General features: G+C 40.3%; 1 protein-coding gene across 1 annotated transcript in view; it reads left to right on the top strand.

Annotated features, from left to right (window-relative positions):
- The window catches only part of Dnah8 (dynein axonemal heavy chain 8), a 206488-nt gene that overhangs the window by 64702 nt on the left and 118688 nt on the right, over window positions 1-23098 (top strand). The window contains exons 35-47 of the mRNA XM_090355742.1: window positions 1029-1228; window positions 2175-2328; window positions 3827-3990; window positions 5753-5855; window positions 8565-8669; window positions 9039-9200; window positions 10075-10299; window positions 13027-13199; window positions 14593-14771; window positions 18024-18211; window positions 20442-20528; window positions 20621-20728; window positions 22126-22260. Coding sequence (XP_090211868.1) covers window positions 1029-1228; window positions 2175-2328; window positions 3827-3990; window positions 5753-5855; window positions 8565-8669; window positions 9039-9200; window positions 10075-10299; window positions 13027-13199; window positions 14593-14771; window positions 18024-18211; window positions 20442-20528; window positions 20621-20728; window positions 22126-22260 — 1983 coding nt within the window. The remainder of the gene's footprint in view (window positions 1-1028; window positions 1229-2174; window positions 2329-3826; window positions 3991-5752; window positions 5856-8564; window positions 8670-9038; window positions 9201-10074; window positions 10300-13026; window positions 13200-14592; window positions 14772-18023; window positions 18212-20441; window positions 20529-20620; window positions 20729-22125; window positions 22261-23098) is intronic.

Raw genomic sequence — 23098 nt, 5'->3', positions numbered from 1 at the left:
CCAAAGTGATACCCTGTAAAGCACTGTGTCGGTCCACACACAAGTCCTACCTTTAGCTCGTTGGATTCCAGCCAGTACTGGCTCCTTATCACTGCAGGAAGCTGTTTCCTTACACGGACATGCCTTTCACTTTCCCGGCCACCTTCTGCTGGACTCCTACCTGCTATTCGGTAAGACCTACACAGATCTGCAGCGAATCAACTACCTCCCCACTCACACAGTTCCCAGAGATCTTACAATACCACCACACAGTAATTTGTACTATACTTAATTGTGGAAATTCCTGTACTTGTAAATCCCTTTCCTTCTCTGTGAGTCTGTGACTCTTGTATATGAATAAGTTGAAGTATGGTAGGGAAAATACATTACCTTTATTTTCCTTTGTGACACTTTTGCATCAAGGAATGTCAAAAAAGTGTGTGTGTGTATGGGCGGGGGTGGGGGGGGGAGGAGAATTCATGAGAAAAAGTAGAGTTAACTTGTGAGCAAATGAGATCTCACATTAGGACCAGAACAGGCAAGAATATGGTAATAGCTATATGTCACTTGCAAGCATTCAGAAGATTCTGTGCACATTATCTTTTGACTTCTGGGATATATGGGCAGCTAGGATTATGCCCATTTTATTGGTATTATTTTCTATTCTAGTTTTTGTGGTTGGAAGCTTATCTCTAAGTAGCCATACAAAGGGGATTCAACTCAACATACAGGTTGATGAGTACTGTGTATCTTGACCAACATCACTCCTTTCAATCTGTTTTCAAAACACTCCAATCAGAAACAAAATCCAAAAAAATTCAAGTTCCCTTGTCTCCTGTTAACTGCTACAAGAAAATGAATAGTCAGTCCCACGGGTCTAGAGTGAACCTACAACACGGGGGATTCTTCCAGTTACAGAATGGCTCTCAACCAGGTGACTTCTGAATCCCTTCCAACTACACAGCCTGTGATTTTATGATATACTTAATTGGTTTTATGATACACTTAATTAGAAACATCCTGACATGTCCTTTGATCTTCCTCTGAAGGATATTTGCATATCTGCCAGTAAGGAAAAGGATATTGAAGCCAAGCTGATGCTAGTGATTGATAACTGGACCAATCAGAACCTGAGTTTTGCAGCATTTAAAGGGAAAGGAGAGCTCCTTCTCAAAGGAACTGAATCGGGAGAAATTATCACTTTGATGGAAGATAGCTTAATGATGTTAGGTTCCTTGTTAAGCAACAGGTAATTTTTTTTTTAACTGGGGGAAAAGGTTTTGATGAATATTTATTGTGGAAAATACTAGGCAAAAGCCCAGCTTTGCAGTTGTGGGGTTTCATTAAGAGTCTACCCTACATTGTTATACCAAGTGCCTGTTTTCCCTAAAAATCGTGTCTTCCGTCTCTTCTTTAATGGTACTCATCTCACCTTCCCTTTTCCAGAGTGTACCCTCATAACTACCCGCCCCCCTGCAGGTTGAGAACTTATCCTCTGAACTTTGTGCTGGTATTGGGGCTTGAACTCATGGCCTTGCCTTCTTTCCTTAGCATTTTGCTCAAGGCTGCAGCCCTGGAGGCCGAGCCATGCCCCCAGTCCTCTCCTGAATCTCTACCACTGCGGAATCTGGTTGCATCCTTTGGTGGAGTTCTCAGAGTATGGGTGGGAAGGGAAGCTTGTCTGTGGACATGGGGTTTCAAGCTTGACTCTAGTAGTAGAGCAGTCCTCTCTCCAAATGACCTGGTGGTGCCTATCCTCTTCTGATCTTAGAGATCAGATTCTTTCTGCTCCTTGACAGACAGTCTGGTGGACCAACCAAGATTCAGTCATTCCGCAGGCATATGGCAAACTGCATCTTTGATGCTACTCTCACAGCAGACACAGACGTCTGGAAAAAGCATCTTATTTATTCCTAATTATTCTGTTCCTCTCAGGAGCAACCAGAGCACAATTCCTTTTCAGGATCTCTGCCCTGAAACTAGTTCTAACTTCCTAGCTTATGACTGGCACATGAGCCAATATGTAAAATACCTGTGATCTAGGCACTTTCTTCACAATTTCCTTAGCTCTTAGATCTTTTTTGCTCATCTTTTTGACTCATAACCAGTAGGTTTCTGGTAATTTGCTTTGTTAGGCTCTACTGTTTTCTAATTTTCCTGGAAACATAATCATATTTCTTGTTCTTACTCTTTAGATATAATGCTCCCTTTAAAAAAAATATCCAGAATTGGGTGTATAAACTATCCACGTCCTCGGATATCATTGAAGAATGGCTGGTGGTACAGAATCTTTGGGTCTATCTTGAAGCTGTCTTTGTAGGGGGAGATATCGCCAAACAGTTGCCTCAGGTAAGTACAGCCTTTGTAATTCCTGAGCAGGCCAAACTTGGTGGATTACCTCTCTTCTGACAACGTCTTCCTGATGATATCAGAGGTTGGCCCACTCATCTGGGTCACACACACACACACACAGGACCCACATACACATACATGGTGGCTACTTTGGTCTATATTAGTAGAAAGAAGAAACTCACATATTTTCCAACAGTGAGAAATCCTGAGATGCAGTGCGCTTTCTAATTTAGTGCCATGAAATTATAGTAGGTCATCTTTTTCCAAGAATTTCACCTTCACCTTCCAATAACCCTTAGAGGATATTATTAAAGTTAATCTAGAGGATGCAGGAAGCATGGCTCAAAGTGATAGGGTGCCTGCCTGGAATTGATCTGTATTCTGTAAACACAAATTATTAATCTATTACTAGCAAGACTCACTGGCCAAAAAGGCAGCCTTAACTGTAATGAAACTAAAAAAAATGGCTTTAAGCAGCAGTGGTTCACTCCTATAATCTTAGCCGACATCTGAAGATCTCAGTTCAGAGTTAACTTGGGCAGGAAGTCTGTGAGACTTTCATTGTCAATCACCCAGAAAGTGAGAAATGGAGCTATGGCTCAAGTGATAGAGTATTAACCTTGAGCACAAAAGCTCAGGGACAGTGCCCAGGCCCCGAGTTCAAGCCTCAAGGTCAGCAAAGAAAACAAAAGACTAATAAACACTGTTGAAGTATTTTTTAAAAATGTCAATAAATAACATACTTTTATACTAGGAAGGTAACTTTCCTCATAAAATTAAATTAGCGCTTCCTAAATTTCTCTATCTACAAACAGGATCTATAAAGATTATAAGTCAAGGATAAAAGGTGTTGAAAAATGACCCATTCCCCTTTGTAACCTATTTTTGGAGCATAAAACTAAGATATGTCATTTTTATTTTAATTAGAAAGTTGCATTTTCAAAAGAGGCCTGTTTATGCCAATTCCTAGAGGCATTTTTGCAATGGAATGCAAAGCTTAGTATCATCCATAGTAAAGAGGAATTTTTCATTTGCAAAATTGTAAATGAAGCTTTGTTTTGTGTTGCCTTTTCTCTTCCCTTCCCCCACCCCCCCCCCCAGGATTCTTGAACTGTAATTATTCCAAGGACCCTCAGATAAAATTATTTTTTTGCTTCTTTGGTTTGCTCATCAAATTAAAACACCTGGGGTGTGGGAAGACTAGATTTGAACTAGCTCCGTGAATTCATCATGTGGCACTTCAAAACTGTATTCAATGTGAAGAAACAAATAAGTGATAAATCCTATTGTGATGGAGCAGTATTGCATTAAGCAGCTTTATTAAGTCTGAGGCTTAGAGCTTCAGAATTAATTCAGATGAAAATAATTGTCTCAATTCTGTAGCCCTAGATGTATGGAGGCTGCTTTGAAAAACTGTAAGACATTCAAAAGTGAAGCCTTTGCTTTCTTAATTATCCAGATGCTAATCTTTAGTGGCTATGTATTTGTTTTATAGGAAGCAAAACGTTTTCAGAATATTGACAAGTCCTGGGTAAAAATCATGCAACGAGCTCATGAGAACCCCAATGTGATAAGCTGTTGTGTTGGAGATGAGACCATGGGGCAGCTTTTACCTCATTTACACGAACAGCTGGAAGTATGCCAGAAGTCACTTTCAGGGTAGGAACTGCATTTTAAAATTACAGATCAAATAATATGCAGTGGTGATTTGGATTTCTTTTTGTTGTTTGTTTTTGGCAGTTGTGGGGCCCTATCTCCGGGCCTGGGCACTGTCCCCAAGCTTTTTTTTTTTTTTTTTGCTCCAGGCCAGCTCTCTACCTTGTTTTTTTTTTTTTAAATTGTAATTAATAGAAGGGTTACATTATATCCACCAGATAGAAGGTGCATTACTTCACAAACATTGATACCCTTTCTCATGTTTTGGACCCCATTTCTCTCCCTCCACCCTCACACCTCGTCTTAGCTCTCTACCTTTTTGAATCACAGTGCTACTTCTGGTTTTCTAGAAGTTAATTTGAGATAAGAATTTCACAGACTGCCTGCTCTGGCTGGCTTTGAACAACGATCCTCAGATCTCAGCCTTATGCGTAGTGTGGACTACAGATGTGGGCTACCAGTGCGGGGCAGGGAATGGTGGTTCTGTCTCCATCCAGTTACTAATACAGACTGCGTCTGTGAAGCTTGATGTTTGCTTGTTTGTTTAGGGAGGGTTAAAATATGACTAGGAATTTCAAATTCACATAAAGTTAAGTTTTCTCTAAGAAAAGATATCATTCTCCTGGTGTGCATGAATGAAGGCAGTGGTGACAAATCACCAGCGCTCTTGGGTGTTTCATGTTCTGGCACAGGAGTAGTATTCTGTCACAGAGACTTCCAGAAGGCCAGCGCCATGGCATTGATTCCCTCTGAAGCTTGCAAGGGAGAATTCTTCCCTGCTTCTCAGTTTGTGGGGGCTCTAGAAATGGCTTGGGTGGCAGCCATAACTCTGTCTGTCTTTCCATGACCCCAGTTTCCTCTGCTTCCTCAACAGTACTCTTGCCAGTGGGTTTAGAGCTTACCTTATACGGGTGATACACATTCCTAATTCCCTTACATCTGTGCAGACCTCTCCAGTAAGGTCACATGTACAGATTCTAGGAAATAGAATACAGACCTACTTTTTGCCCAGGACTTGGCGTGTAGCCCACTGATGAAACTAGACATCCTGGAGGATAATTTACCAGGCAGATTCGGGGATAATTAAAGAAAATTCTAAAAGGTTTTTTTTTCCCTTAAAATTGAGTTTGTTCTCAATTTGTATTTGAAATAAGGTGGTGATATAGCCTGGTTTGTCCACATTTATGCCTGCGTCCTAGCTTCATGGCAACTTGTTCCCCATTTCATTCTCAAGATGTCATGGTTTGGAGAGAAAATGATAGACTCAACTTGGGTTAAAGAACACAAGGTTCCCAAAACTTGCACAAAAGCCCCAGGCATCACAGGGCACTGGTGGCTCACTGCTACAATCTTAGCTGAGATCTGAAGATCATGGGTCAAAGCCAGCCAAGGACAAAAAAGTCCTTGAGAGACTGGAAGTGATGCTATCTATGGCTCAAAGTGGTAGAGCACTAGCCTTGAGCAAAACTGCTCAGGTACAGCAGGCCCTGAGTTTAAGCCCCAAGATGCAGAAGGGGAAGAGGGGGAAGAAGAGGGAGATGTACCGAGTGTTAATGATAAGGTAGGAGGTGATGCTGGATGAGAGGAGGCTTTGTTCTGAACCATTTTTCCAGTGTCCTCCAAGCGGAGTGTGGACTTCGTTCTAACCAAGCATGCCCGAAGAAAGCAGGGAAAATTCCATAGGCATTTGTTGGTGATGTTAGTGATTAAAAAATGAAGGATGCAGTAAAAATCACCTGGTAATGAGCTGTCTCTTGACTCGAAGGTATTTGGAGAAGAAGCGATTATTGTTTCCGAGATTCTTCTTTGTGTCTGATCCAGTTCTCCTGGAAATCCTTGGACAAGCCAGCGATTCACATACTATACAGGTATACTAGAACTAACAATGATTTAGATGGCTTTTGCACTGGCTGCCTGTAATTCCAGAAGCAGTGGGAGGCAGAGATAGTTGGGAACACTGTGTGAAGCCAGCCCAAGCAGAAACAAATGTTTCAGAATTCCTTCCCAATGAAGAGCTGGACATGGTGTTGAATGCCTGTCATCCTAGCTGTTGGAAATCTGTTGTGTAGGTGCATGCCCAACAAGTGAGACCTTATCTCAAAAATAAGGGGCACAATTCAGAGCTTATGGTGTGGTTCAGTGGTAAGAATGTCTGCTTAACAAGAATGGAGTTCAAATCCTAGTACCCTTAAGTCAGTCAAGGCAGAGTTGGTTTGTGTTTCATTTTGTGGTTGTTTTAAGAGAGTCAATCCTTTTCTATTTTATGAAGATACAAGATGCTAAGGTTTGTGTTTTCTTTTTTTTTAATGACTGAGAAGCACACTTTATTTTTATTTTTCATTAACAATTCTTTTCTTTTTTTCTTTTTTTTATTGTAATTAATAAAAGGGTTACGCGATATTTGCCAGATAGAAGGTGCATTAATTCACATATATTGATATCCTTTCACATGTCTTGGTCCCCATTACTCTCCCATCCACTCCCCCCATCTTGGTTTTCCCCCCTTCCCTATCCAATTTCAAATAACCAAATACAAAGAAATCCAATATATCAGATGACAAAGTGAGATACTGTAACAATATGAGATAACCAAGGGACAGCAAAAGAGATGAGAGATAACATAGTATATTAAGGACAACAATCATTCATTATATGGCTTGTTTCTATATCCTGGAGGTCTTTTCAATTAGCTTCATACTATATGGCCTTATGTATCAAGGTTTTGCTCTATTGCAGATCTCTGCTAGTAGAGCCCAAGGTTTCTACTGACAAATGAGGGAAACCATTGAGCCTAAGTTCCTTTGAGTCTGGCTTACTTCACTTAATATGATTTTTTCTAAGACTTTCCATTTCCTAACAAATGGGGAGATGTCGTTTTTTCTGACAGCAGCATAGAATTCCATTGTGTACAAATACCACAACTTGTTGATCCACTCATCAACTGAGGGACATCTAGGTTGGTTCCATATTTTTGCTATGGTGAATAATTCTGCAATGAACATTGTTGTGCTAGTGGATTTAGTATGTCTTTGTTTCTGGATGGTTGGGTAAATGCCAAGTAGTGGAATTGCTGGGTTATAGGGGAGTTCTATGTTTAGCCCTTTGAGGCACTGCCATTCTGCTTTCCATAGTGGTTGAACAAGTTTGCACTCCCACCAACAGTGTAGTAGTGATTCTTCCTGGCCACATCCCCTCCAGCATCTGTTGTTATTAGTTTTCCTGATCCTGGCCATTCTAACTGGAGTGAGGTAGAATCTTAGAGTTGTTTTGATTTGCATTTCTTTTATGACCAGAGATGTTGAGCATTTCTTCATGTGTCTATAGGCCATTTTTGTTTCTTCTTCAGAGAAGACTCTCTTTAAGTCTTTGGCCCATTTTTTAATGGGATGGTTGTTACTTTGGAGATTAGTTTTGGAGTGATTCAATTTTTTGAGCTGTTGATATATTTTAGATATGAGGCCTTTGTCCGTTGTTTGGTTGGTGAAGATCTTCTCCCACTCTGTAGGCTTCCTAATTAATTTACTAGCTATGTCCTTTGCCATACAAAAGCTCTGCAGTTTAATGCAGTCCCACTTATCCAGCCTTTCTCTTATTTGCTGTGATTCTTGGTCCTTATTAAGAAAGTTTCGACCTGTGCCAAGGAGGCCTAGTGTATCTCCTATTCCTTCTTGTAAAGTTTTCAGTGTGTCAGCTTTTACCTCCAGGTCTTTGATCCATTTGGAGTTAATTCTAGTGCAGGGTGACAAAGAAGGATCCAACTTTAGTTTTTTGCAGGTGCTTAACCAGTTCTGCCAGCACAACTTGTTGAAGAGGCTGTCTTTCTTCCATTCTATTTTTTTGGCTCCCTTGTCAAAAGGTTAGGTGGCTATAGGTCTGTGGTTTAATATCTGGGTCCTCAGTTCTATTCCATTGGTCTTCAGGCCTGTTCTTGTGCCAGTACCAAGCTGTTTTGATAATTATAGCTCTGTAATAGAGTCTAAAGTTTGGAATTGAAATTCCTCCAGCGCTGTTCTTTCTGCTAAGAAGTGTTTTTGCTATATGGGGTCTTTTATTGTTCCATATGAAATTTTGAATTGCCTCTTCTATTTCTTTAAAGAATGCCATTGGGATATTGATGGGTATTGCATTGAATTTGTAGAGAGCCCTTAGCAAGATTGTCATTTTCACAATGTTGATTCTTCCAATCCAGGAGCATGGGAGGTTTTTCCATTTCCTTAGTTCTGCTTTAATTTCCTTTTTTAGGGTTTGGTTTGTGTTTTCTTTAACCCAATTTTTGTGTTTGTTTGTTCATGTGTTACTGAGGAATCGACCTCAGGACCTCATACATGCTAGGCAAGTACTCTACCACTAAGCTGCATTCCCAGCCATTTTAAAGAGTACTTGTTTTTGGTCAGTCAATCCTGGGGCTTGAACTTCGGGCCTGGGCACTGTCCCTTAGCTTTTGTGTTTATGGCTAGCACTCTACCACTTTTGTGTTCATGGCTACCACTCTAGCCACAGCTTCACTTTGCTAAGGTTTTTCAAGGCAGCTCAGTGGCTGTATGTAACATATTGTCTCTGGCTTGTGTTTCTTGCAGCCTCACCTCCCAGCAGTGTCAGACAACATAAACGAGGTAACATTTCATGCAAAAGACTACGATCGGATGACGGCTGTCATATCAAGAGAAGGAGAAAAGATACTTGTAATTTACTTTCCTTACATTTTGTTACAATATTTCTTTTCTTACAAAAAGAAAAATGATGGTTGGGGTGGTAGTAGCCCCAGGTTCTAATTCTATAGCTCTGGTTTTGTTATGAACAGTTGGCTAAATCACTTCCCTTCTCTGAGGCTCATTTTATTTCCTATGAAATGAGATTATATACTGGATGAGTTCTGTGGCTCCTTCTAATTCTAGTTAAGCAATCTGACCCATGTTTTAAATACGTTATTGAACATAAAATAATTTGCCTTGCGTTGAGGTATTGTAATGATTAAAGAGTGGAACATTTGTTTTTTTTTAAAAAGCAAAAACAAATGACTGTGTTTGTAATGTGTGTGTTACGTATTTTAGTTGGACACTCCTGTCATGGCCAAAGGCCCGGTGGAGATTTGGCTTCTGGACTTGTTAAAAGTACAGATGTCCTCACTCCATAATATAATTCGATCTGCATTCTATCAAATCAGCGATTCAGGATTTCAGCTCTTACCTTTCCTTCAGCACTTTCCAGCACAGGTGAGAAGACCGTTCTCAACGAGAAATGCAGGGAGGGTGGGCAGGTTGCTTAGAAGAGGTGGCTCTGATGATGGGGAGCCTGTCGCAGCTTTGAACTTCGAGTGTCCATTGACCTTCAGTTGACCACCGTTTCCAGCCACCTGTCCTCTAACACCATCGTAGGCCAGTGTAGCCTGTTCCCCAGACAAGGACTAGCCTCATCATTCAGGCTTAAGCCACTGATGTCTGTAGTGGGATACCAAAGAAGGCTTTTTCTGTGCTCACTCTCTCTTCTCTAGGTAAATCCATAACTAGAGAAGTTAATGCAAGGATATGGGAATTACATGGAGAGATTAAGGATGGGGTTGGGCAGCTTAGTGTTTAAAAGCTGGGAAGAAAGCTTTTGAAAATCCTGCTCCAGATAAAACACACACTATGAAGAGTCTGGGATTCTGGTCTTGTGAATGGATGAATGCCATTGCCCTGGGAGTAACCTATCCATCTCTCCTGCGATTAGTTTTGTTATGAAAGCAAGTTCTGTCCTCTCTGGCACTATCTCGCACACACTGAGTCTTATTCTTCTTCCATCATGCAATGTCACAACAAGAGGTCCTTGGCTGGCTTCTGGACTTTGGGTTTCCTAGCCTTGAAAATGGCAAGAAATATCTTTTCTTGATAAAGTGTCTGGGCTATGGTGTACTGTTATAGCACCACCAAATGGACTAAGAAGCGTATTTTTCATTATCTGTGTATGCTGAAATAAATAGAACGTTAGATGATTTCCCCCTTTTGGAGATGAGAAATGCATGTTTCTTTCAGTTTAAAATAAGTATGAATAAGTAACCACCATGCTTTTAATATTTGAAAAAAATTCATAAATATCTGTCTGTTGTAGGTCGGGCTTTTAGGAATTCAGATGCTATGGACACATGATTCAGAAGAGGCCTTAAATAATGCAAAAGATGATAGGAAAATCATGCAATTGACTAATCAGAAATTTTTGGACATCTTAAATACTCTCATTAGTCAGACAACACATGACCTGACCAAGTTTGATAGAGTGAAATTTGAAACTCTAATTACCATCCATGTGCATCAAAGGGATATTTTTGATGACTTGGTAAAGTATCATTTTTTTTCCTATGCCAAAGTAATTTACTATAATAATGAGAAGTAAAGATATATATATATATATACATATATATATAGGTATAATTTTTATGGACTTTCTATCCACTCAGTCCTTTTTTTTTCTTCACTGTCTCTGTGGATACCATGCCAATAGATACCTGTCTGTATTAGGGGTGTCTTCATCAGGTGCTCTTTGACAGTTTGGATTCAATTGATACAATATGAGCCAAGTAATTATTCCATGAACTAGATGCCCAGGAACATGACATCCTTGAAGTAGAATGGGTCATGGGGTTTTGGTGGACAGCTGGGGAAGGAGAAAGTCAAGCTGAAGAAAACTGAGGTTCAGAGAACTCTCCTGGCCGGTTCGTTTGAGAAGAGGATGGTATTGGACTTGCTCTTGGATATGGAGCTCTAGCCAGTGGGACTGGGCCAGGTTAACGGCTCCTAGAACTGAGAGCCACGTGCTCTGTGACAGGAGGGCTCCATGCGGTTTTTATATACAAAGTCTCGGTCTCCATCTGTTTGATTTAATTAATCCTCTTCAAAGTAGCACTGTCCTTCGTTACACACATAATCCATACAACTCAGGCCCTTTTCCGACATTATCATCGCAGACTACCCACTTTAAACTTTTACCCAAAGTTCTGACCAGGCAAGTTGTGTTTACTACATGTGGAGGACATGCAGCTCATCCATCTGTTTTCCCTTGCACGTTTCCAAACGGAGTGGTACTGATGTCACCGGAGAGCTTGTTAGACAGGTAGAGTCTTTAGGTTTCTCCCCTGACTCCTGACCTACCGGATCAGAAGCTGCCATTTAACGTGATTCCCAGATGACTCCTATGCAAGGGAAAGTTAGAAGAAAACCTCTGCAAGGTTCTCTCTGGATCAAAGTAATCCGTAGACAGCTACATTCTTAGACATACTGCTTTGGCCTTCATTGAATCGTAATTCCTATTCTGCTTGGATTTCCATTTTAGTCTACCTCAACAGCCACCACTGGGAATCCATTAGCACACCTGCCATAGCACGCTGTTGACAGTGGTGTCTGTACACTGACGTTTAAAACTGAGTTTCCATAGAAAACATTTCTTGTAAAACTGAGCATTAAGCAAAGCTAACTGTGCAAAGCCCTCTGCAGAATGGATTACAAAACAACAACCATCTGTATTCAGTGATAATTATAAAACTTCTTGCCTTAATCCTACTGACCTTATCCCAACTACAATAATGCCTCATGGTCAGATTATGCCTTGTATTTTTTCCTCTGTATAATGCTTACATGTATAATACATGTACAACCAGACTTAATAAATATATTTGGTATTGTTATGTTATTTCTCATCCACCTTCTCCTTACATGTTAGTGAATTTTTGCAAGTACCTAGCTGGCTGATTCTCCATGGTTAAGAGCGTTATATAGGGGAGCCGGCCTTGAGGTCAGTCTCTTTTTATCTGAAAGTAGCTTTTTAAATGTGTGGAGTAAAAACTGCTTTAGGGAGGAAGCTAAATACCTTATTATTTTTTAACCTGGAGGGCCACTATAGTCATAACAATGCTACAAACAACAATATAATAAAAAGCCAGAGTGTAAATAATGAGGCGTTGGGAGACGAGATCTGAACACTGTAGAGTTCTCAGACGTCCATTTTTTTTTGCCAGTCCTGGGACTTGAACTCAGGGCCTGGGCACTGTCCTTGGATACTTTTTGCTCAAGACTAGCGCTCTGCCACTTTAGCCACAGCCCCACTTATGGCATTTTCTGAGTATATGGTACTAGGGCTAGTATATTGAACCCAGGGCTTTGTGCATGCTAGGCCAGCACTCTACCACTAGGCTACATTCCCAGCCACTCAGAAGTCCATTTTTAGCATCAGCTGAAGGACTTGGAAGAGGGTAACTGGGCAGTGAAGTGGGCTATTTGCTTGCCACTTTTCTCTCTTGATTTCCCAGAGTGAGCAAGACTAAGGACTTTTCAGGATAATAGCAAGCATCTCAGATGTGATTGTGGTGGGATGGCACTCCTAAGAATGCTTCCCTGGCTTGGATTTCTTCAAATAGAGCATGCATCCTTGATGGTGGATCCTAGTCTTTCTTGCTCTCAGATATTTGTTGATGACTGAGCGGGTTGGCTGGTCTGGCCCTAGTGTTGGTGCAGGAAGATATCTGTGCATATATAACAATACATTGCTTTGCTTAATACTTTCACTGGCTTCCAATTGCCACGATAATGATTCCCCAGGGAGGATAATTTTCCTGTGGTCCTATAAAGTTTCCTACACTCACATTCTTTCTTTAGAGTCCCAGGGCCTTGACTGTACCAAACATGCTAGATCTTTGGCCTTTGGCCTTTACGTCCCTGGCTTTTCTTCTCCTATGTATCTTGATGTATTTTTCTCTGAGTCCTTGTCTCTGACCCCCTAGACTAGATAAGGAAAATTCACAAATCTTGAAATTTTTTTGGTGGTATTTTTTTATCCTTTGTTGAAATGCCTTAGTTTCATAGTTTGTCCTCCCCTCCCCACACCTCTTGGTTGGGTTAGTTCCAGAAGGAGCAGCCATGTCTGACTGAATAGTGTCCTCTTCCGAAGAAGGGAATCAATAACTATTTGTTAAATGAAGGAAAACTAGTTCACGAATGAGTGACAGAATCATTCATTGAAGACTATGTCATTGCAATTCAGTATGTAACTCTTGTATTTCATATCTTTCAGGTAAAAATGCATATCAAGTCTGTTACTGATTTTGAATGGCTAAAACAGAGTCGCTTTTATTTTAAGGAAGATTTGGATCAGACTGTAGTATCTATTACTGATGTTGATTTTGTTTACCAAAATGAATTTCTGGGGTGCACGGATCGCCTCGTTATCACTCCATTAACAGATAGGTAGGAAACCAAGTATTTGTGATTCTACTTTGTAGGTAAATAATGAACTTAAAATTGCTTTCAGATTACATTAGAAATATTCACAGAACCATATTGCTGTCACGTTGGATCTTTACTAGTTCATCAGTCAATGTAACAATGAAATAACCTTGGGCTGTGACTTAAATGAATATGTACATACAATTTTTATGAAGCTGAGAAAGATAAAGGATGAAAGCAAGCTTGAATATTGACTTTGAGTAATTTAATAATGAATTTTAGATTATAAGATGTAAAGAAATACCCCTAGGATCATAAAAATAGTTTTTAGAACTACAAAGAAGGAAGCTACACTGGATATCGTTGAATTTTATTCTCTTGGTTTTTCAGATATGAAAATGGATACCTAAAGTAAATGTTCTTGGCCCCAGTCTAAATAATCAGTCAATGACAGATCCCCTCACAGTTCTGTCCAGCATATGACACTGGCAAGAACTGGTTGTTACTGGTGTTGTTGTTTTTTTTTTAATTTTTATATCTCCCACAACACCAGTTCAATATGCTGCACAAGGAAGGTACTGAATAAATGTCTGTAGAATTGACTTAACTTGGATTTTACAACATTTAGTTTGGCTGTGACTTTAGGTCTGCTTCTGGGTAAAATTATGACCCAATCAAATTACATCTTCAGCCCCTCCTCACATTCCCTAGCTTGCCTCTTCTATCCTCATGTCCAGGGCTGTGGCATCAGGAATTTGTCAGTGTGATTTCTCTTGTCACTGATTTTACATATTGAGCTTCATGCTTTACTAAGATCTTTGCTAAATTTTACTTAGCTATATGGAACAAATATAACGCAAGCTGGATCATAGATACAGGAAGATTTATTACATTATTGATTTATACTTGTTGAAGTCATGATGGAACAACTTATTCACAATGTGCTGAGCTGACTTGTGTTAACCAGTGAGAGCCAACTCTACTCACCTCTTCCCACTTTTGTGGTCTCCACAGTGGTAGCTTGCCATAGACCCTAATAGAGTGTTTCTGCCATAGTAAGTGACAGACAGCACAAAGCAGGTGCACTTCCTCCAGGCCCCACCCCAGCCAGTTGTTAAGCACCTGCCAGCATATCGCTGTTGATTCAGTACTTCTAGTGAGCAGTGGGAGGAGGGCTGAAGCTCTTAGGTCAAGGTTGTTAGGCTTAGAAGTTTGTCCCAAGGAACATCTAGGTCTAGCATACTACCTGTAATGAATGAATGTCAAACACCCCAGCTTGCCTGTGGCTGCTTTTGCATGGGCTGCACAGACATTAAAACAGGCTTCTTGCTATCGCTGAGACATTTGAGTATTGCATTTCCTGTGATACTTATTATCCCCTGTTCACAAAACTTAACCTGATGAACTCTTGCAGATGCTATATCACGCTAGCGCAGGCGCTAGGCATGAACATGGGAGGTGCCCCGGCTGGCCCTGCAGGCACTGGCAAAACAGAAACCACAAAAGACATGGGCAGGTGTCTTGGAAAGTATGTGGTGGTATTCAACTGCTCAGATCAAATGGACTTCAGAGGCCTAGGAAGGATTTTCAAAGGCAAGTGTCAAAATAATGTTTTTTTACAAAGATTTTTTAGCCGAGTTTAGGTTTAAAAAATTGCCCATGAACATTACTTTTAGATATAAATCTAGTGTGAAATTATTCCATATAACCAGTATATTCATGTAGGTTGATCTATATGACAATGTCTCTTTCTGGATCAAAAAAGGTGACAAGTTATCATCAATTTCAGATGGCTCAATACTATTTTTGATGCTACATTCCACATACTACTGAATGTGTATTGGATTATAAAACACAATCAATTTATAGTAGTCTGAAACAGCACTGGGATAGGTGAGGTCAAAGTGATAGGTCACTGACACACATGGCTTTCCTTTCTTTATTAAATCCTACTGAAATGAAAGATTTTTTAAAAAGCATAGCAACCCTGAAAAACAAGAAGGGTTGTCCATCGGCAAAATTTTGAGAATGTCTTGGAAGGTTGGCAGGAGATGATTTCAGCTAGATGGACCTACAAGGGAAAAGTAAGTACTCAAGGGCCCTTCTGTCTTAGAGCTCAGTCCTTGGCTTTCTTCCTCCTCCTCCTCCTCCTCCTCCTCCTCCTCCTCCTCCTCCTCCTCCTCCTCCTCCTCTTCCTCTTCCTCTTCCTCCTCCCTCTTCTCCATATATATTCTTTTGGTAACTCACAAAAAATCCAAACATCAAATTCCATTTATATGATGACTCCCAAATTTATCTCTCTTTTTTTTTTTGCCAGTCCTGGGCTTGAGCTCAGGGCCTGAGCACTGTCCTTGGACTTTCTCAAAGCCAGAGCTTTACCACTTGAGCCTCAGCACCACTTCCAGCTTTTTTCTATGTACGTGATACCAAGGAATTGAACCCGGGTCTTCATGCATGCTAGGCAAGCACTCTATCACTAGGCCAAACTCCTGGTCCCCCAAATTTATATCAGTTTTCTCTGTGAAACTGGCTTGGTGTATACATGAATGCTAACTAGACACCTCTACTTAAGTGTTCCCTAGAAGTAACTTCAAACCAAATCCTGTCTTTCTCTGCAGACCTACGTCTGCCTCAGCCATCTCCATCTTCCATTTCCATTTCTCCACCCTCCCAGTTTCTCAGACAACACCCCCTTCTCCCCCCCCCCCCTGCAACGGACCTATCCTTTAATAGCACATTCAGCAAATTAGTTTTACCTTAAAAATTTACCCCCATATCCACCCCATTGTCATCCTGGCTTGCACGCAACCATCATCTCTTACCTGAACCATTTCACTCAGCCTCTATCCTGTCTTTTGTTGTCTAACCTTCCCTTCCATGGCTCATCTCAAAGTCACAGCATCACAATCTGTGTACATGGTGGTCAGATCTCAGCAGCCCCTCTGGAATCCATCTTAGAGTCTTCACTTGAAGCCAAAATTATTACACTGGTCCTGTGTTCTCTTCATAGGAGAATGCCTCACCTCCCTACATCCTCTGACCCTCCATGCCCATCTCCCAATTCTTTATCCTGATTCCTTCACTTTCTATTATGGCCATATGGACTCTCCTGATGTCTCTTAAACCTCTGAAGCCGACGCATGCCTTAGAGCCCTCACATTTGCTGTATACGTCTTCACTTCCATTATACTGCTGCTTGTCATTTACTGGTTGTTGCAATGTCTCCAGTTCCCCAGAGCCATGTTCTAAAGAAAGAGATGGGCTCTTCTGTGGATCCCTCTTAACCTGAGAACTGGGGATGGTTGAAAGAAAAAACAGAGAGAAAGCAACATAGGATACCCAAATCATATAATAGAAGTATTTTTCGTTGCTATCAAAGTATCAATAGAGCTGGGAATTTGGCCTAGTGGTAGGGTGCTTGCCTAGGATGCGTGAAGACCTGGGTTTGATTCCTCAGTACTGCATACATAGAAAAAGCCGGAAGTGGTGCTGTGGCTCAAGTGGCAGAGCTCTAGCCTTGAGAAAGTCCAAGGACAGTGCTCAGGCCCTGAATTCAAGCCCTGGGACTGGCAAAAAAGTAGCAGTGAAGCTTTCTGAAGTGGGTGCTCTGTCAAAGGTCAACCCTAGATGGGACCATGCCAGGGAGGCATAGCTAAGGAACTGGGACAGATGGCAAGTCCCAAGACCAGAGAAGAAGCTCGTATGCCTTTGCTATCTATTCCTCCAATACAGAAGAGGCAGGCATAATCCTGAAAACAGGATTTGGAGTGAGGGTAAATCATGCTTAAAAGCATTATGTGGAGATAACAGGGTCTTAGAAAATATTGGAAAAATTTAGAAGGCACCCCCAAACAGTAGAGACCTACTGATTGCTAAACTGAATTATAGAGGAAACAGAAGGAAGCTCAAAAGTAAGTACCAATAATAGAATCAGTGAGATTTAAGAATTAATCATGTTCAATACGAAGGAAAAACAACTTGATGTGCGAAAGTAACAATTGGGTTTCATAGAAATTGAAATTGCAAATTTCTTTTTCTTTTTTTTTAAGCTTTTGAATTAGAACATCAAGAGAAGATATTGCAAAAAAAAAAAAAAAACAACAGTTTGACAGGAAAACTTAAAGGTTTTAAAAGGAAAACTTAAAACTCAAAGACCCAGACCCAGACACACAGATACACAGATATACACAGGCTGACATCCATAGAACGGAAATGAGAGAGAAACAAAAGAGGCGTGGGGAGAAGGAGAGGGAGAGGGAGAGGTAGAGAGAGGAAAAATGAGGTGGGTAATAATAAAAGAAATAAGAGCATTTCCTATAGCTGCAGGTAATGAAGGTTTTCTTCCTTGGAGAATCCACAGGAGCTGTGGTCATGAGAGCCCAGGTCTTTCTTTGCTCTAGGTTTTATAAGAAATAAATAAAAATCCCTTTGGCCATTCCCTTTCTTAACCTGCATCCTGACATTTCTATCACACTGCAATAAAAAAAGAAAAAGAACAGAGAGATCGGAACCTGAAGAGACAACCCTCATTTTGTGGATATCCCTAGATACTTGTGTGTCTCCTGCCCTCCTCCCCACTGAAGGCGAGACTGGCCATTCATCACCTGTCAGCATGCCTCGACAGAATGAGGAGTTTGTGCTGTAATTATGATAGTCTGTTATTCTATTAATAATCAAATTACTCCCATCTCACAGGGACTAAATGTCTTTATAAATAACCGCTAGGAAACTTTGCATAAATGGCATTTAAAAATATAATCGTTGGGAAGCACTTTGGAGAAGTGATTGTTATCAAGACATAGCTTATTGAGGAAAACTTCACAAATGAGCTCTTTTTCATGCCAGGTCTTGCACAGTCTGGTTCCTGGGGCTGTTTTGATGAGTTTAACAGAATTGAATTGCCTGTGTTATCAGTGGCGGCCCAACAGATTTATATTGTTTTGACAGCGAGAAAAGAGAGGAAAAAACAGTTCATTTTTTCTGATGGTGATTGTGTTGATTTAAACCCAGAATTTGGAATCTTCTTAACAATGGTGAGAACTTGGGCTTTAATTGCAATTTGGTGAGTTTAATAGTTACAGAGTTAAAAAAAACCCTATATATTAATGGATAAATTAACTGGTAACCATACTCTTATGGTGTATTAGTGAGTAATATTATGGTATATTAATGGGTAAATAAGTGATACCATACTTTTTTTGAGCAGTAAAAGTAGCCTATCTGGAAGGTGAAATAATAATATGTTAATACTAGCTACAAATATTTGTTGAGTACTTATTATAGGTGAGACTCTGGTCTAAACATCTCACATTACTGAATCATCATGACTCAGGCAATTAACAAACAAAGCTCAGTCACATAAAGTCAGAAAGATTTGTTCTGCTTTGTGCCATCTGTCTGTCATAATTGACCAGGAGAGAAATAGGGAAGCCAGAGTCTGCTGGGTACATCTGTTACTAGGCTAATAACGTAGCCAATATTTCAATAGTTGCTGAGAATTGTGCTCCAGCTCAGTTTCTTTCTAGAAATGATACTGGTCAAAGCAATAGATACAGCAAAGCGAGTGGGGAAGGACTGTCCTATTACATAACTAGAAGGAGAGAGGACCCGGAAGATTCAGTCAGTGACCCTAATAAGCATCATTTTGTTGCTTTGTAGCTGTCACAGTTCTCCGAGGTAGTTATTAACAGAAAGTCCTGCTGTTGTTCCATGAGCAGGAGAAATGAGCTATTGTGTTCCTAACATCCAAATTTGACTGCATACTCTCTACCCTTAGTTTTTCCCTAACTTAAGTTTGAAGTAATTCGACAAGTTCCAAATCCAAAGAATTTTAATGCAATATTTGGTTAGCATGTGATTATGGAGAGAACACCGAGATGTATTATTTTAAATATTGAAAGTGAGAAGTGAATAAACAGGAGTGCCTGTGTGTTCAGGAAATGAAGTTAATGTTGAACTACTTTTAATTTTTGTATATATTATCTTTAAAGTTAGAGTCTCTAAGTTAACATAAAGCTTAAGTTAATAAAGTCTCTAAGATAACATGAAAGTCCTTGTTTGAAATGTCCCAGCAGATAAAGATAAATTATAGATAGCAAGAAAAAATTGTGATGAGGCTGTCAGCAAGCATATAGTAATTCGGGGGGAAATAGTAGTTATCCTGAACTTATGGGATTTAACTCATGGGATGAAGAAATTAACTCAGTGTGGAAGAATTTATAAGAAGCTTAACATCTTCCCTGAATTAATTATAATAGAAATATCAATCAGATATTACATTAAGCAATGAAAAACTAAGACAAAAACGCCCAGTGGCTTAACATGTAAGGATTTATTCTATTCAATCACAGTTTCCCTCTTGAAGGTCACTTTATGACCCAAAAGTACAGAAAGCATGTCTATTTTGTTAAGATAATTGACTGACTCAATTCCATCTCATTGTGTGTCACTTTCCATCCTACTGTGTAGAACTAAGTGTGCCAGTTGGAAGGCAGGCCAGGAAATGTAGGGTTTTTTTTTTGTTTGTTTGTTTTTTTATCCCGGATGTTGCTCTATCCAGCCTGCAACTGGGGTTCTGTGATTAAGGAAGAAGGAGTTCTAAGAGGCAGTCATCAATCCTTGCCTTCCCAGCACCTAGCAAAAGCATCTGTTGTTAACACCTGGTCTGTGTTCAGGGGCTGAAGGTTTGTTAATGAACTGTCCTCAAATAACTAACCATAATCTGCCTTTCTTCAACCTTTCCTTTGGGACTTTGAGGGTCACAACCATGCAGTTTTCTAGGAAAGCCACACCTCTGGCCCTCAAAATGCTTTGGAACAATGCCTGCAAATAATTGAAGAGATGAACTAAGATTTCTTAAGTTTATTGGATTTTTCTTCACTTTCAACCACATATTTTAGGCCATAATTATTGTGATTTTCTTTTCAGTTTTCTAATCTTCTCTCCCCTTTTCTGCCTTTTAAACCAGTAGAGACACAGATTTCTTTTTCTTTTTTTTTTTTTTTTGCCATACGAACTTGTGTGTGTGACTTTAATAATGTGAAGGAAATGGATATATGCATAGATATAGGAATGACTAGAACATAATTAAATGTGAATGGTCCAGTGCACATTTTTGAGAAAGCAAAGGTCTTTTATGAATCTAATATTTTTTTCTAATACCATCTCAGAGCCTGAACGAGAGGATCTGAAGTGTATTTGTATTCAGAACATGAAAACTGCATCAGTAATGGAAAATTAAGTATATATGTTTTTAACTCTTAGAACCCTGGATATGCTGGGCGCCAGGAGCTGCCAGAAAACTTGAAAATCCAGTTCAGAACGGTTGCTATGATGGTTCCCGATAGACAGGTACTCACCTGAGTTTCAAGCATCAGTTGTGAGTTTTATCTGTTTTCACTAAATTGCTGGGAGGAAAACTATCTCACTGCATCCATTTTCAGATCATTATGCGGGTTAAACTTGCAAGCTGTGGCTTTCTTGAAAATGTGATCCTGGCTCAAAAGTTTTATGTGCTTTATAAACTCTGTGAAGAGCAACTTACTAAACAGGTACCTGTGTATCTTATTTTTTCCATGAACTTAAGTGTTTCACTTTGTAATTTATTTGTTTGCTTCCTTATTTGTTTGTTTGCTTTCAGTGAGTGTCTTGTTATATACCCCAGGTTGGCCTCAACTCACTTCTGGCCCAGATTGGCCTTAACGGTGCAATCTTCCTTTCCTTGGCCTCCTAAGGCTGCTGAGGTTACAAGTGGGTGCCACTGTATCTGACATTCATTTTGGGATTTTACCTTGATAAATGCTAGTTTATAATAAATCTCACTGATTCCTCCTTAAAATGTGCTCATAGTTAATCAGACCTATTGATTATGTATGTATATTTAAAATCTTTTTATTTAGAAATAACTGTAGAATCACAGGAAATGGTAAGCAACAAATAGGACCTTTTCTCTTCTTCCTTCCTTTCTCTCTCTCTCTCTCTTTCTTTTTTCTGTCTTTCCTTCCTTCCTTCTTTCTTTTCTTTTCTTCTCTTCTCTTTTCTTTTCTTTTCTTTTTTGCCAGTTGTAGGACTTGAGCTCAGGGCCCGAGCAATGTCCTGGGCTTTCCTCAAGGCTAGCACTCTACCACTTAAGTCACAGCACCACTTCTGGCTTTTTTTTATGTCTGTGGGACAGAGGAATTGAACCCAGGGCTTCATGCATGCTACACAAGCACTCTACCTCTAGGCCACACTCCTGTTCCTCCCCTGGCTTTTTTTCTGGAAGCTCCAGACTGATTTCCATAGCGGTTTAACTAGTTTTCATTTGTTTATTTTGTTTTGTTTTTGTTGGTTGTGGAACTTGAACTCTGGGCCTGGGCACTATCTCTGAGCTCTTCAGCTCAAGGCTATTGCCCTACCCCTTGAGCCACAGCACCACTTCCAGGACCTTTTCTAATACTGACATCTTGTAGTATGGAAATTGATAGTGTATTATTTACAGAGTGCATTACGGGTTCACCAGTTACACGTGTGTGTGTGTGTGTGTGTGTGTGTGTGTGTGTAAAAAATTCGTGTAATCCACCACTACTCAATCAAATTATATGAAGCAGCTCCATCCATGTGGGGTCCCTTGTCTCCCTTTGTGGTCACACCTCCCTTCTCCCAAGTCCCAAATACATTGTAGCCACGAATCTTTCTAATCTTGCTAATTATTTCAAGCATATTATGTAAATGGAATCATGTAATATGTAATTTGTTGGTGTGCATTTAAAACCTATTTTCTTTCCTTCAAATGGTATCAGACTGTTATTTTTCAAAAGATTTAAGGTGTGTGTGAACACTTAAAGGAGAAGATTTTAAGCATCTGGTAGGTGGCTGCAGAACAGCTGTCTGTGTATGAATGAATCTGCCATCCAGTGGTTTTTTTCTTTTTTAATTTTCTCAATGAAACAACCTTTCCTCATCTTAGGTCCATTATGATTTCGGATTGAGAAATATTCTGTCTGTATTGAGGACACTTGGATCACAAAAGAGAGCCAGACCAGAAGATAGTGAATTAAGTACTGTCATGAGAGGACTGCGAGATATGAACCTTTCTAAATTGGTATGTTTCCTTCCTCGACTCACTTCTCTGCTAAGATGTTGACCTGGTTTCTTTCTGTTCATCTGATGAGCAAAAGGGCTGGCTGACTCAGTCCTGTGAGCCCAGAAATTACAGGAACGGTGGAGCTTCTAGGACAAGGCAGCTGCCTCCTGCTACCTCTACGGCCAAGTGTCTGTGTGTGTGGTGGGGCGGGGGTGGGGATGCAGCTTCAGATTTTCAGCCCAGTCCTCCTCCATTATTCATAGCATTACACTGAACATCTAGATTACCAAGGAACCAGGAGAACTTTTTGCTTTGTATTGTGAATAGCTTCATTTCAAATGTGTCTTTGCCATCAATACCATTCCTACTTGGAAAGAAACCTAGTATTTATTTTTGACGGCTGTGGGGCTTGGACTCTGGGCATAGGTGTGCTGTCCCTGAGCGCTTCAGCTCAACTAGCACCCTACCACTTGAGCCACAGCTCCACTTCCTGTTTTCTGGTGGTTAACTGGAGATAAGAGCCTCACGGACTTTAGTGCCCAGGCTGGCTTTGAACTGTGATCCTCAGATCTCAGCCTCCTGAGTAGCTAGGATTACAGGCGTGAGCCACTGGCACCAGCTTGAAAGAAACCCATTATTAGTCTCAGTGGGAATTACGGGGGGTGTTTCATTGCTTTCCTGCTTATCACAGTGATGACCAGATGTTTAGTCCTAGGATTTGAGTTCAGGGCCTGGGCACCTGCTCCTCATTTTCATTTTTTCTCAAGGTGAACACCACTTGAGCCATAGTTCCACTTCTAGCTTTTTGGTGGCTAACTGGAAATAAGAGACTCTTGAATTTGTCTGCTTGGGCTGG

The sequence above is a fragment of the Megascapheus bottae genome, chromosome 22 (genome assembly GCF_031878675.1).
Source record: "Megascapheus bottae isolate mThoBot1 chromosome 22, mThoBot2.hap1, whole genome shotgun sequence".
Taxonomy (NCBI): domain Eukaryota; kingdom Metazoa; phylum Chordata; class Mammalia; order Rodentia; family Geomyidae; genus Megascapheus; species Megascapheus bottae.
The sequence above is the reverse complement of the archived record's forward strand: the minus strand, read 5'-3'. Positions and strand labels throughout refer to the sequence as shown.